Source organism: Orbicella faveolata, unplaced genomic scaffold, assembly GCF_042242905.1.
Source record: "Orbicella faveolata isolate gen_17 unplaced genomic scaffold, um_ofav_v1 contig_2, whole genome shotgun sequence".
In the NCBI taxonomy this organism is placed as follows: domain Eukaryota; kingdom Metazoa; phylum Cnidaria; class Anthozoa; order Scleractinia; family Merulinidae; genus Orbicella; species Orbicella faveolata.
In genome coordinates, this window is record NW_028301547.1 from 3,548,217 (window position 1) to 3,564,645 (window position 16,429).

General features: G+C 39.4%; 1 protein-coding gene across 1 annotated transcript; it reads left to right on the forward strand.

Moving 5' to 3' along the window:
- Positions 1-3,711: 3,711 nt before the first annotated feature.
- Positions 3,712-12,211, forward strand: LOC149111629 (uncharacterized). Its single transcript, XM_089289630.1, has 2 exons — positions 3,712-3,831; positions 11,490-12,211. Exons 1-2 carry the CDS (start codon positions 3,799-3,801, stop codon positions 11,940-11,942), a joined length of 486 nt encoding a protein of 161 aa, XP_089145756.1. The 5' UTR covers positions 3,712-3,798; the 3' UTR covers positions 11,943-12,211.
- The last annotated feature ends 4,218 nt before the right edge of the window (positions 12,212-16,429 follow it).

Here is a 16,429-nt window from a genome sequence, read left to right on the forward strand (position 1 = left end):
AACCTTTTGTAGTATTTCTTGGCTTCGTTATTACACTTGAAGGGATGCAAATATAAAACACCAATTACTTTAGGAAGTGGTCCTGTCCAATCGAATGTATGGATAGGGAAAGTCCCATACAACTGTCTTAAACTGAGCTTCTGAGATAAAGAGAGGATGTAGTCCATGGGTGTACCAAATTACTGAGCTTACTTTCAGAAGCATCTGATCTGCAGCTGATATCGCTGCTCATTCAGTTTTCGCCAAGATTTTTCCGACACGGATAGAAGATCAGTCGGTAACACTGACCTATGTTAGCTTATTTTGGAATAAACAAAATCGTAACGAAAGGGGAAAACCTTCAGTTCTCATTCTATATAAGCAGCAACATTTTTCCGCTCTGATCATAAAACATCTTTGGTGCTCCAGTAACAGAGTGAAATACTTCAAGGACACAGCTTCGATTCGGTTCAATTTGCAGGATGAATATTGATGTACAAGTAAAGGTAAGTATCAAGTTTAATGAAACTCGACAAACTTGAAATATAATTCAAAACAGTTTACATCACAAAATTAATCATACGTTTACAGACTTGCTCATGCAAGAATTGTGGTGGATAAAATATGTTACCGGCGACCTTTCGCTCGATAAATAGACTCCAAATTCATCCAAAATGATCCAAAGGACAATCAACAATTACATAGCTGGCAGAATTACAGATTCTTTAATCTCCTCAGTAGGATAGAACCGTAAAACTAGAAAGCAAATACATGACGAAATTCCATGAGAAACTGAACCGTTCGCGAGTACATGTGCAAGCCAAAATACAAGAAAATCTTACGACAATACAATAAATCAGAGCGAAAACGAGTTACAAATACCTTTGTCCAGCGACGAAGGGCAATGAACTGGTCTTAAATCTTAAAGGATCCAAGGAAAAAAATGATCTATTTTGTCACAAACGAGCAAGATAACTTCGATTGCCTTACATCTGGCGTTAGCAAGCACACGTGTTTTTGCCGAGCGCGCGCTAAGAACCTTGGGAATTTACCCAAGCGTCTTTTCGGCTTAACGTTAGTTACAAAATACTTTCACTCTTTAAGTATTTCTTGCTTGTTGTACTCATCTCATTCATTTGTTTATTTATTGTACCGTTTTTCCTTTCGATTTTCGTAAAGGTGCTCCTATCTATGGCGTTTGTATTCAGCTATTTCAACCTGGTTTTTGCAAAGCCCATTTACCCGGAGATGCCATTTCTTCGCAGCCAGGCCTTTAATCAGCATTCACTAGGTCAAGACTCCCAGCCATTAAGCGACGCCAATGAAACTAAAGAGATCATTAGTCAAGAGAGTAACATCTCAAGTGATGGAAAAGGGTTCATGGATACTCCAACTGCGCATGATCGCATTGCCAGGAATACTCACCCTTGTGTTTCAAGAGTTATAAGAGAGTTTGATTCGTGTAGAAATCTCTGGGTTGACAAAGTACAGTGTAAAAGAAGTCATCCCACCTGTAGTTACGTGGTAAGCACACACGGAATACCAAAGTGCCAACCAGTGTACGGCTTCAGAAATGCTACGTTCGTTACTAAATGTCCTTCGTTACCAATAGATTGTCAATGTGCTGTATAAACAAATGTTCTTCCTTAAAACCAGATGTTGCAAACGTACCCCTTGAAGCAATTATGGAAATAAATGCTTATTAATTTATAACAGGAAAATGTATATTAATTAACAACTTCGATATTATAATTTAATTTTACAAGAAACAGATAAAAAGCCGCTGTAAATAAATTAAGCCAGGTCGACTCAGGGTTAAAAGTGAATTATGTATTAATTAAATTGCTGGTTTTTTCTAATGATAAAGCAGAATGTGGAAATAAATTTCATTCAGAGTTAGAAATCACGAGTGAAAAATGATCTTTTCTCAGTTAGTTTCGACACTTTACATGTTGTTTCTGCAACCATCCTCAGTGACCGAATTCAGCTACAAAGATCACTTAAGACATGCATAAAAAAGAGTCTTAGCCCTGCAAAGAAAACAACTGTCTTTGGTTCCAAAGTGATGTATGAGGATGCATTATAATCCAACAAATATTTTCCCTCGCGCGCGATTTGTCTTAACCCGTCACATGACCGAATATTCCCGGGCTAAAACTGGGAAATATCCGAGGATATTCCCCAATTGTAAAAACCGCGCGTGTTGCGAAAAATATTTGAAGGATAATAAACACAATAGCTACCATTTGGCATGAAAATATGCTCGGATATTTCTCCTTGGATACTATCTCAGTGATCCTCAAAGCTCACACTTTTCCTCGAGATACGCTCTTGGAAAACTGTTCACTTCTCAGAACGGATAATGTCCACGCGCGGACAAATATCCGAACATGTTTTCGCCTCAAATGGAGACTATTGTTTATATATCTCAGCCACCAGGGTTTAGGCTCTTGGTTAACTGGGGCGTGCAAGGAAACTGAGTCCAAACCGAATAGTTTTTGAGGCCACACCGAAAATTTCGTGAAAGTTTCGGATCCTGTTAGTAAGCTATCCGTAATGTAATTATTTTTAATGAGGGTAAGCTAAATTTATTGACGTGTTGATGGTTTGAAATATAGTCTGGACACAACCGCAGATAAGCTAATGTGAATTAAGCAAGGTCACGAACACTGTACTCTGACCAATGAACTGACAGTTCTGTTTTCGAAACAAGCGAGAAGCAACATAAACAATACGACAAGAATCTAAAGCGTCAGAAATAATTCCGAGATGACTTCTGACAGAATTTGAACAAGGAATTTAGAGCTCGTTACTCTGATTAGCCGACATGAAGCGGGTCTGTCTTGGTTGAAGCCGTTTTATTGGAAACAAACAAAGCTAGTTTTTAGATTTTCCTGACCAGTACGAACTAACTCAATCACAAACAGATTTAGTGACGGATTTATGGCACCAGTGCCCGAACCTTCTTTGCCCCGTCGCTTTAGGCTGAAAAATGTCGGGGCGCACTGATTTCAGCCTAACGCCTATCTGTTACATTACTTTCATTGAAAGGCAAAAGTGCAAACGATATTCACTGTAAGACGGAAGTGGTCGTCTTTCAAAAGAATGACGTCATACGCGAGGCAGATAAACCTATCGAATCACCAGAAACGATGTTTGTTGTTTTCGTTTTATTAGCCTTTTGACTTAATTAAAGTTGTGTGCATTACAAAGCTATTGTAGATGGGTTAGTAAACTGGTTCTTAAAAAGGGGAACAACAGCTACCTACCTTTTTTTTAAGCTCAACTAAAGGTAACCAATCTGACTACATATGAATCGTTGCCAGTATTCCATTGACCTATCTGATCTTTATTTGAACCCTCGAAGTTAAGTCTGATGAAACCCAAATGGAATGTACAGTTTCGAAAACTCCACATATTTTATGAGGAAGATTCAAAGATCGTCTAGTAGAAATTTTTTGCTCGTGTTCTGATAATTTTCTGGCATTTTTAGAAGAATGGAAAAAAGAACCGTTTAGGATTTCTGGGAAGGTTGTTTTTTCAGTTTTCATCTAGCAGCTTAAGGATTAGCTAAAATTTTCAACAGGCAGTGACGTCAATTGTGAGTACAGGTTTCAACAAGGGAAAAATACTGAACAGATTACTGGTTAGCAGTGAAAACACAAATTCCCCGTTTTTATCTGCCAGTCTTCCGGCCCAACTATATAAAAGAAAAAAATTAATGGATTTGGTGGCAAGCCCTCGGGTAAGAGCCCAAGATCGTCTATCGACTTCTTAACGCGACCAAAGTGAGGCCTGCACGTTTTTCGATGGGAGTGAATGTTATTTTCGAACATGAACATCTTAACAAAGGTGCGTTTTACTATATCATCAACATTTTTATCTGCATGATGACATTATTGCTTTTTGAGTACATATCGTTCTTGATATTGCTGAGTTGCATCCCCGTAAGACATAAACATTATAACTTTTAAGGGTGAAGAAACCGAGAAAAGATTAGTTTCTTCGTCAATTCTAAGCGAAAACTGAGACCAGACCAATTTTTAAGTCGGCGAGGAGAAGAAGCGGAAAATATGGTCCTTTTTAACGTAAACAAAAGAGCTTACATAACTTGTCATCAAAAGTATCCGTACGTTGTTGGCATAAAGTTTAAAAGTTCCCTTTTCGTCCTTTACATACTGTTTGGCTGTTGTTACTACAGGAAATGCATTTTGTTTTTCCTTTTTTTTTTAGAGATGCAATTGATCTCTCTTCTGAGATAACTATTGTGTGAAAGTATACGTTTTAGGAAATTAAAAACTGTGATTGTAATTAATTGTAATCGAATTAGCTATCATAGACAGGTACATGTACGACTACATTTGTTTAGAGATTTTAATCAAACCTAATATTTATGGTACTTCGTCGAATGTATCGAAAAGCATTACCTGACATACGTTCCAACGTTAAATTGTAAGTAAACCCTTGTACATATTGTATTTATTTAGCCTTTTCTAGTTAAGGCTGGTTTCCATATGATCGCAGACGATCGCGGATCGCGGATCGTAGATCGCAAAAAGTTCTGCGATCATCTGCGATCACATGGAAACACACATCTGCGATAGCAGACGATCGTGCGATCATGTGGAAACCAAAGTTCTGCGATCTGCGATCGAAACGTATCCCATAATATTCTGAATTCCGACCCATGATTCAACGCTTCTTAGCAACGAAGCAATCGCTTATTTGTTGTAAACATGGCTGGCGTTGAAAAGGTAACTTTAGTAACGAGAAATTTATGGAGGAAGTTGCGGGATATGAATGCTTTTACCACCGTAACAGTAAAGATTTCAAAGACAAAAACAAAAAGGTTAACTGCTGGGAAAAAATCGGGGAGAAATTTAATTTATCGGCGGCTGAGGCGGGGGTCAAATTCCGCAACATAAGAACTGCGTATGGTCGTTATCTGAAGCGATTGAAAACGCTGCCTTCTGGATCGGGGCGAGATGCATTGCCAAGGGAATTTCAAAATAGGTTGACTAAAAGAAAAAATAAATTTGCTTGCAGCAAAATTTCCTCCTCGACGACCGCCATATTGTTTGCTGCGATTTTCCCGCCAGCAAAACGCGCGTGTAATTTTGACACTTCCGCTGTCCGAAATGTATGCAACAGTCGGTTCTGCGATCGTTTGCGATCGTCTGCGATCATATGGAAACAACTCTCTTTTCGATCGTCTGCGATCTGCGATTTGCGATCCGCGATCGTCTGCGATCGTCTGCGATCATATGGAACCCAGCCATTAGCCTTCTGTAATTATTTGTTCACAATTTGAAGAACGCGCACAAAGTTTCGAAAGATTGCTTCTCAGCAGCATTTAACAGATAAAATGATAGTTTGTTTACTTTCAATTGTTTGTTTTCTGTTCCTCTGCCATTTTGAATGGAGAAAGAAAACGTCGGACTGCTAGAAAACGAATATTTACAAAACGAAAATATATTACAATATTCAGAAGTTTGTAGTCTCAACAACGGCACGGGTTAATGTCTGTTTCAGATTTGTAAGGTTTGCTATTCATTTGACATTGAAACACGGAAGTAAAATCACAGCGGAAATTATTTTATGGTCAGTCACTTGCTTTGACGTCATATCACTAGGGATCGAAACACAATCAAATGACAGATGTTTTTACAGATTCTCCCACTTGGGATGAACGTCTTCAGTTATAATGCCACTCACATTGGACAGTTGCTAAGAGCAACTGACCGCACCGCAGTGGATAAAAACATGGTCAACAAGCAGCTCTTTCTAAAACTAAAAAGTGGTTTGTTGGTGTTGAAGAAAAACACAGTCTTCTATACAGCGATCTTTCCTCAGTTAGTTTGGCCTCATTACAAACAGTAACGATCCTTATAACCTTATTTTTTGCAGTAAAAATTCGCATTCCTGGGAAAGTCCAAGATTGTCTAATTTATGTTTCAACGCGATGAAAGTGAGACACAGTCTATAGAGAAGCTGATGGGGCGATGGGGGTGGGGGTGTTATATCAGCTCCATTTCCCAGCCCAAATATCGCTCAAATCTCATTTCCCAGCTTATTTCTTGCCCAAATCAGTCCCATTCACATTGTTTCCTTTGTGATTCAACAGGGCTCGAAATTGCGACTCACTGGTCGCCAATGCGACCAAAAATTGAGCACTGGCGGCTAAATTTTCAGAACTGGTCGCCAGCTGGCGACTCGCGTTTTGTCCGATAAGTAAAGCAAACCACGACACAACTTTTGTTTTTAAATCTTTATATTAGGAAATCAATCGGATATGGTAGCTAGTATACAACTCACCTTTCCGTCCCCAGTAAAATAATGTCTGAATATTACAAGATAATCGAAAAAATTGAACGTATTTCGACACGTCGATACTGCGTTCACGGCGTGCCATATTGTTTCAGCGGCTTCTTCCGAAACTGGGATAGCAGGCGCACTTCAACACCATGTACTTTTCATTTGCCGCGAAAATGGCGGCAGATACCAATCAGCTGAAGGAATTACGTGAGTTTTTACGAGCGGGGAATGAAGATTCAGCCAAAAGGTTAATCCAAACTTTGAATCCTTCCTCAGTTGTTGAATAAAATACGCATATACGCAAGGAACCGTGTTTGTCTCACAATGAAAACCACGGACTTAGAACGTTTTATGTTTCGCTTCATTTAAAATGACTATGGAGACAACCATCACCTTCGGACCAGAGACATATCACCTGAGAACAATGGTAGCTTTATAACTAATTGTTACTCGTGTTGTTTCTAATTGTTTTCGCTCTTCAATTGTGACTTTTCTTACACGCAAAGTAACGTACAAAATCGTGTTCTTTTGTGAGTTATATATAAAATAAGTTGGCGACCAAAATTTACGAACTGGCGACCAAAATTTTTCCGTTACTCGCCAGCTGGCTCCCGAAAGAAAAAAGTTAATTTCGAGCCCTGTTCAAAGTTCCAGTAACCCAAATCCCATTCTTAGTGCTGGAAAAATAGGCAGGTTTCAGTTCCCTTTTACAACATATACAAGATTAATCATAAAGATGAGTTTAACATTATAAAGCCCTGTGTGACACACATTCTTTCCATGAGGGGACGCAAGCGGCGAAAACTGCAAGTATCGCTTCACGCAGAGAGTTTTGTCTGCGGTTAACGTTAGCGATGGCGTGAGTTCCTGTCACAGAAAGTGTTGGTCAGTTGTCAGCCCCTCCTCTGAGACATCTGGCTAATTTCGTTGTCAGATCTGTGTCCAACCTATTTCTACGTAAGATCTCGTCGCGAGGCCTTGTGGTGAATTGTGATTGTCATGGCGCCAATGAAAGGGTTGGCGCTCTTTCTAATACTCGCCTCATCAACGTGTACTTGCACCAGACAAATACTGGTATGTTATTAGTAGCAGTATTTGTAGAGGATGCCCCGGTCAGTTCTTCAAGAAAAATTCAGTTGTGTCAGGTTTCCTCAATGAATTTGCGCGAGTGGAAAGAAGATCACTTTAGCTGGCCGATGGAGACGCCGAGTGAGTTATGACGGTAACGCCTACTCTGAATATTTCGAAATTGTGCCTTCGTAATTTTTGGTTTGCTGTGGCCTTTTTGTTACGCCAATAGCAAGAACTCATCATCGAAAATGGGACATTTGCGCGTTTTAAATTGTTCGACTGCGTTTGTAAATGCCGTGTCCAGTGAAAACGTTAACGCCGGTGGATGACAGAAAGGTCAACGGTTTAGTTTGTACCGTAATGAAACCGCCAGCTAGTGGAACGAGAGGTCGCATTACCCCGAGGTCTCGCTAAATCTGCAAGAAATTTTGTCAGAATGCTGACACGATTAGCTTAATGTTTGTCCATCAGAACTGGCGGGTGACTCACCTCATACAGTTTGATGTAATGGGAAATAAATAATCACGCAGCTTTAATGTTTTGTCTATCTGAAATGGCGGGTAACACGGCTCTCGATCTAACGCGAAAGGAGTAATCTCGCAGCTTAACGGTTTGTTCTATGTAAGACGGCGTTTCTATCATTTGCTACACATCAATGCGCCGATAGCGAGCGCGTAAATAATGTCCGTAGCTTCCACCACCAAGGCATTCTGCGTTTAGATCCCTTAGATCGATTTTGCATTCGTTGGACGCGCGTTTTTCTGTTAGACCTTCACTGCGATTTTATTTACAATAAATGGTCGTTCCTCTTGAAGGCATTTAAACTTCAGATTGCTTTAAAATCTTCCCCGTTTTTTTATAATCTTTTCACACGGAAATGCGTTTTTAAGGAGGCGAGAGAGGTTCTCCTTGTTCATTTGAAGTTCCAATTACTTCAGCGTTCGCTTCCTGTCGTGTAGTGGTCTTTGCAGACTTATTCATTTGATCATTACTCTCATCTGTTACACGAGGGGTCTGACCGAATAAAGGAACTATTGTGTGCGCGAAACAAGAGCACGCGTCAATTACATTTTGATGATGCGTATCAGTTGCCGTGCTTGATATTTCTCTCTTCTCATATTTATTCCCATTCATCTGGTGTCCTTCAGATCTAATGACATTTACATGACAGTGAAACATCTTATGATACCTTGCCCGGCTCAAGGCAAACCAACCTGGGGTTAGGTATGTTAGTAATGTTAGGAAACTTTCCTATCATCCCTTTGTGGTACTTCCAGTTTTCGCCGCTTACGTCCCCTCATGGTGCCTACCAGTAACGCTGATTGGCAGGATTGTTTCAAATGAGACAAAAGAAAATCTAATTATAACGTTGCATTCAATTTGAGTCCCATGTCTCCTTTTTACTCATAAGATTGCTGATCTGGATTCGTCTAGAGCCTTTATTTCTATAAGATTCAGACACTTGTGTTTCAACCGGTCCAGGAACGGAGTTTCAGAACTTTTTGTTCAAAATTTGTTGTTCAAAACCCTCAAAACTATTGCCAATATCTCTCTCAAAAAGTTTTCATTGTTTTAAAAAAGAAGAATTGTAAAATATCTGTTTAAAAAACCAAGTATGCAACACTATGGAAACCAAAATATTTAAGGATTCTAAACATTTATTTTCTCAAATGACGTCATGAAACCTACTCTGCACATGGGTGATTAATGGTTCTCCTTCCCCAAGTGGTGGGATATCGAGGAAATTAAACTGAGCAGTCAAAAATAAGGGATCTGCAACATGCTTCGTCCTGCAATGGAGCGGGAAAAAAAATTAAGAAAGGAAAGTTATAAAACTTACCTTTAAATCGGCTCAAAGCAGTGCTGAATAGAGTCGCCCAAGATAAACTACAAGAGAGAAGACAAGCTTTGCCATAGATTGGATGAAGAGAAACTAGCAAAACTATCAGAAACTCCGCTGAAACCTTGATACGTCCGGCATGTACACACGATGAATCGCAGATTAGTTTGGCTTTAGTTTTACAAATCTCTCTCCCTCAGAATGTACTTTGTTTCATTTCAAGTTATTAGGTCTTTGGTGTTTTCACTTCACTGGGAATTTATTTGACTTTTTTTTTCATTTGAGGGTAATTTCGCACATCGAAAAAGTAACCACCTGATATGTATATATTTATGTAGAAGTGATGCAGCACCTCAATTTTCTGTAACTTGGTTTTAAATGAAAATATTGTCCAGTGACAGAAATTAAGCCATCCTCCCTAACGACCCCTAACTATGATTTTCTTTGCACAATCTCATGGAACAAACGGGCTTAAATTAGCGAAGCTAGCTACAAACAAGACATGAAATACTCTAAAAACGCTGTTCGACAAAACAGTACATGAGTTTCGAACCTGTTGTAGTATTTCTTGACTTTATTATAAATATTACGCTTGAAGACATGCGGACATAAAATACCAGATACTTTAGGAAGTGTTCCTTTGCAATCGAACGTATGGATAAGAAAAATTCCCTTAACATCTGACACCAAGCCGTGAGAGGATGTAGAACATATACTCCACCAAATTACTAGGCTTACTTTCAGTAGCATCTGTTATCTGCAGCTATCACTCGCCAAGGTGTTTCTGACGGCTCGAAGATCAGTTGATAACAATGACCTATTTTCGGATAAAAAAGGAACGAATTAGGGAAAAATTTAATTTTTCATTCTATATAAGCAGCAGCATTTTTCCTCTCTGATCATAAAGCATAGTTAGCGCTTCAGTAACAGAGTGTGATAATTCAAGGAAACAGCTTCACGTCGGTTGAACTGTTTGCAGAGGGTCCACAATAGGGTTGTCAGATCTCGCTTTCCCGCCCATTTTTTCCTGTTAATCCCACCATCCCGTACTTTTTTGCCTGGAAATCGCGATCCCGCCTACTTTCAAGGACGTTTCTAATTTTTTTAAATTAATAATTTATTTAATTATTGACACAAACTTTTTAAAACAAGATATTGCATAAAAGATCACAAAAGAATTCAATGGGTAGCAGACAAGTAAGCGCAAATGATTATAACGTTTCTTTCTGTAAACGGTTTACTGTTTTGTTTCCTTTTGTCCACGTATCAGTGAAAGAAAAAGATCGTTTATTCCCATATTCAAGAGATGGCCCGTAAACACACTTGACAGTTTCTTTCAAAGCTTTAAGCGTCTTCACTTCACTTGAAATCTGGGCTCAGAACTTTTCTTTCCGAATGAAGGCATTCCTGCTCGCACATCCTTCTCGTAATATGGTCTAATATATGGTGACGAAATTCGTAATGTCGCATACTTCGTTCGGTAAATCACTATCACCGCCACCTGGTGTGGCCATCCTGGCCAAAACAAGCGAAGCACTTTGGAAAAGGTCGAAAGACTAGAAAAACTAGAAAGGATCGGGAGGTCAAGGTTACAGACGCAAGCATCGAAAATGTCGGAAATGGACGATACGTTTGACAGAACCTGACAGGGTACAGAGCGGTTGCTATTCATTACTTGAAGCCTGACACAGCTATACGGTTCGTTTCTGCCAGCTTGTGGTTTTTGCGCTGGTCGATAACAATTTATGAGGTCACGTAAGAATTCAAATCCCGTATCCCGCTCTGTTCCCCTTGCAAATCCCGCATCCCAACCCCATAAAAACACGAAATCCCGCTCCCGCTCGTAACTGTAATTCCCGCTTCCCGCACCTGTTTTGCGCACAAATCCCAAATATCACTGCGAAAAAAAGCCAAATCCCGCATCCCGCCAAACCTATTGGGAACCCTCTTTGCAGGATGAATATTGCAGTACAGCTAAAGGTAAGTATCAAGTTCTATGAAACACGTCACATCATTATTAACTTATCACTACTCACGATGACTTTGATAGCGTTGATCCTAGCAATATGCAGGACACCTGTCATATACGAACTCAGTTAAATGACCTTGCTCTCCATGAGTTCTCATAGCTCAGTGGATAGAGCGCCCGCCCGGTGTTTTACAGACTTGTTCATGCAAGAACTGTTGTGGATCAAATACTTTCACTCTTTAGGTATTTCTTGCTTGTCGTACTCAGCTCATTCATTTATTTATTGTATCGTTTTTCCTTTTGTTTTTCGTAAAGGTGCTCCTATCTATGGCATTTGTCTTCAGCTATTTCAACCTGGTTTTTGCACAACCCCTTTACCCGGACGTGTCATCTCCTCACAGCCAGGCCTTCAATCAGCGTTCGCAAGGTCAAGACTCCCAGCCATTAAGCCACGCCATTGAACCTGAAGAGATCATTAGTCAAGAGAGTAACCACACTAGTGATGGAAATGGGTTCCTTGAAAGTCCAACTGAACATGATCGCATTGTCAGGAATACTCACGCTTGTGTTTCAAGAGTTGTGAGAGAAATCGATTCGTGTAGAAATCTCTGGGTTGACAAAGTGCAGTGTAAAAGAATGCATCCCGAATGTAGTTTCGCGATAAGCACACACGGAATACCAAAGTGCCAACCAATGTACGGCTTCAGAAATGCTACGTTCGTTACCAAATGTCCTTCGTTACCAATAGATTGTCAATGTGCTGTGTAAAAAAAAAATTCTTCCTTATAAACAGATATAGCAAACGTGCCCCTTGAAGCAATTCTGAAAGTAAATGCTTATTAATTTATAACAGGAAAATGAATATTAACAACTTTAATATTATTGTTTAATTTTTGCAAGAAACAGATAAAAAGCGACTGTAAATAAATTAAACCAGGTCGACTCAGGCTTAAAAGTGAATTATGTATTAAGTAAATTACTGTTTTTTTCTACTGATAAAGCAGAATATGGAAATAAATTTCATTCAGAGTTAGAAATCTCGAGTGAATAGTGATCTTTTCTCAGTAGTTTCGACTCTCTGCATGTCGTTTCTGTAACCATCCTTACTGACCAATCTCCTGCAAGAAGAAAGCCCTGCAAAGAAAACAACTGTGTTTGGTTCCAACGTGATGTATAAGGACGCATTATAATCCAACAAGTATTTTCGCTCGCGCGGGATTAGTCTAAACACGTCACGTGACCGAATATTTCCCAGCTAAAACTTGGAAATATCCGAGGATATTCCCCAATTGTAAAAACCGCGTGTTGCGAAAAATTTTTGAAGGACAATAAACACAATAGCCTCCATTTGGCATGAAAATATGCTCGGATATTTTGTCCTTGAACATTATCTGTTCCTCAAACTTCAAAGATTTCCTCGAGATACGCTCTTGGAAAACTGTTCACTTCTCGGAACAGATAATGTCCGCGGACAAATATCCGAGCATATTTTCGCCCCAAATGGAGAATATTGTTTATATATCTCAGCCACCAGGGTTTACGCTCTCGGCCGACTGGAGCGCGCAAGGAAACCGATTACCTTATTACATGAAATTTTCGCGACACGTTAATTTCGCGAATTACGCGATTTAAAAAAAATCGCGAAATTTAAGTGACGCGAAAATTTAATGTCGCGAAATTAACATGACGCGAAAATTAAGTGACTCACATTATGTCAATAATTAAAAAAGCGACTTTATTACCATTACACACGTTTATAACAATCATTTTGAACTATTCTGTGGTAATGTTCTGGTCCTCTTCATCACTACTGCTTTCTGTCCCCACTCCAGGTAGCCCTTCTTTTGTACAATCCTCAAACTGTTCATTTACAGGCTCCTTAGAGTGCTGTTCCACTAGTTGATTAAACCTTTCAATTGCTTCAACGTTCTTAGTAGATGCCTCCATTCTTACTCTCGCCTCTGGAAAAGACGTGCTACCGCCTGTTGATCCGTATCAAGACATTTACGCAAACAATTAAACAGCATCAGTCGTGAAACTAAACGGCAACATTATCTCTTTGGAGTCTGCAGAAAGGAATATTTAATGTATATGGATAATGAGATCAATTGACTACTAAAAACGTGACTTGAATTCAAGCATGAACTACAAACCGTGCATTGCAGACACTATGAGAACATCTTTCTTGTTACCGTTTACATAATCAGTTGCGTTTCTGTTTATTTGGACATTGTTGATTAAGTTGTTTGATCAAATTCAGGGACATGTTAAATAACATCGACAAAGAAATAAAGCGTGTCTCACTCAAAAACGCGAAATTAAAGTGAGTCAAAATGAAAAATTTTCGCAAAATCGCGAAATTAAGGTGTCGCGAAATATGCGAACCTCAAAATCGCGAAATTAACGTGTCGCGAAAATTTCATGTAATAAGGTAGTTTTGAGTCACACCGAACATCTCGCGAATGTTTCGGATTCTTTTAGTAAGCCATCCATAAAGTTGTACCTATCGGCAAGTGCCAACGGGTGAATTGAGTTAGTAAACAGGAGTGGATTGAATTTTGTAATATTTATTTGGGATACTTCTAGTATAACAGGTGTTAAAATGAATTTCTTTTAGTTAATGTTTCAAATTATTGCTGTAATTGAACACATTGTTTATTTTTCAACTCAGTGAGTGAACAAAACGCTAAACACTTAATTTTTTTGTATTTTTAAAAATCCTGCGTGCGGGACCTCGTTGGGCGATTATTTTGCCTACCATTCTACTTTTTGAGGGGTATACATCTTGGATATGTTGTTGTCAACAAGACCCGAGTTGTTTTCTGGAATGAATTCGAGTGCTGGTTATTTGATTCAAGGTAACGCTCACGATTTGTTCGCCATCCGTTCGACGAATTATTTCGGTAAGTAGTTTGTCTGACATTCTGCTTTTTGAAGGTGAATGTAACTTGGATTTGTTGCGATTGAATCGCATAACTGGAAAACCTCATTCAGCGAAAGCGCTCTTTGAGAGAAAATTTCAATATAATCACCGTGTTCACAGCTCAAATCGAACCAACGAGTTCACTTCTGACGAACTCTGAGCGAAGTTCTTGAAATTAAAAGAAATTTCAAACCAAACACATATCATTAGTCACTTAAAAACTTACCGTGAATCACCGAATTGATTGCAAATAATCCTAAGATTGATGCTAGGCTAGTTTTGAATGCGAAATGCGAAATAGTCGTGTTCACGTCTGTGATTGTTTTGTTATAAACAAAATATAGTTCACCTTGTCGCTTATATTTATATGCTTACAAGTAATGAAGAAATATCTAAAATTGAGAAAACACACCTTTAAAAACGCCTCGTCTTTCCCGATGAACTCATCCATGGCACTTTCCAAAACACGTGAATCGAATGCCCGGGGTTCGCCCCGGGGTACGCAAATGCCCAGCCCCCGGGCCGCGATAAAATTGCGGATGCCCCACCCCCGGGACTGACAACGTGAGCAAATGACCCGCGGTTGCCGGGGGAGGTGGGGATGGGCACTGCTGGAATTGACTGATGCATAATAGGTTGCGCTTGCCATGCTGGTGACCCGGGTTCGATTCCTCTTGGGGTCGCCTGTCATAAAGTTCTTGTTACGTTGTTTCACTTTTTTTTTTTTTTTTTTTTTTTTTTAAATTAAGTCTCACTGCCGGACACAGGGTATATTAAAAAAACCTGTCCGGCTGCCGGACATGTAGCCACGGCGAAAAGCAGAATGTCAGACAAACTACTTACCGAAATAATTCGTCGAACGGATGGCGAACAACTCCTGAGCGTTACTCTAAATCAAATAAACAACACTCGAATTCATTCCAGAAAACAACTCGGGTCTTGTTGAGCTTTACCAATTGTACGATTCAATCACAACAAATCCAAGATGTATACGCCTCAAAAAGCAGCATGGTAGGCAAAATAGTCCCGCACGCAGGAGAGCTGAACAAATAAAGACTTCTACCACCACCACCACCACTACTACCACTACTACTACTACTACTACTACTACTACTACTACTACTACTACTACTACTACTACTACTATTATCGAAGCCTCGTAACCGGACGTCACAAAGAAAAATGGTGTTCTGATTGGTTCGTGCGATATATCGACAACATCCGGCTACAATATGGCCAAAAAAATATCACTGACGGAACCGGATTACAGGAAAATCGAGCTGAAAGATCTGAGATTTTTTCCGCATAGCCATCAAACTACGCACGGCTCTATATCCTGCCGCCTCTACAGGCTCGCGTTTTCGCTCGCCTGTCTCGTTGGCAGTTACTTTTAATATGGATCAGCTAAATTGATTGACATGTTGATTGTTTGAAATATAGTCTGGACACAACTGCAGATAACGTGAGTCGAGCAACAGTCACAAACACTGTTCTCTAACCCAAGAACTGACAGAAACAAGCGAGAAGCAACATAATCAGTACGACAAGGATCTAAAGCGTCAAAACTAATTCCGAGATGACTTCTGACAGTTTTTGAACAAAGAATTTAGAGCTTGTTTCTCTAATTGGTCAGCATGAGTAAGTTATTCTTAGTTCAAGCCGTTTTATTGAAAATAAAAGGCTAATAAACAAAGCTACGTTTGTAGTATGAACTAACTTAAACACAAACAGATTTAGTGACGGAAGTTCATGGCACCAGTGCATGCATAAGCCTTCTTTCCCCCTTTCCAGCTTTAGGCTGACAAACCTCGGGGCACGCTGAGATCAACGTAACGCCTATCTGTTACGTTATTCTATAGGAAGGTTGAATTGTAAACGATATTCAATGTAAGACGGAAGCAGTCGTCGTCGAAAGAATGACGTCATACCATAAGCAGATGAGAGATACAAAAAACAATAACGTCGAATAACGTCAGAAACGACGTTTGTTTTTTTGAACTTTTTGACTTAGTTTAATGAGCGTGCATTACAAAGCTATTGTAGATTGTAATAAAGTAATCTGGCTCGCTGAAAGAGGAACTACCACCTACTTTTTTATTACTTCAACTGGAGGTATAAACCCACTTAATTTCAGATGAATCTTTGCCAGTATTCCAGTGACCTATCTGATCTTTATTTGAACCCTCGAAGTCAACTTTCATGAAACCCAAATAGAATTTACAGTTCAAAAAAGTCCGCATGTTATAGAAGGAAGATTCAAAGATCATCTAGTATGAATTTTTTGCTCGTGTTCTAATTATTATTTTTTTGGCATTTCTGGAAGACTGGAAAG

Coding starts and splice junctions, on each gene's coding strand:
- LOC149111629 (XM_089289630.1), top strand. CDS start 3,799: ATGTTATTTTCGAACATGAACATCTTAACAAAG. Junction 3,832..11,489: donor ACATGAACATCTTAACAAAG/GTGCGTTTTACT, acceptor TTTTTCGTAAAG/GTGCTCCTATCTATGGCATT.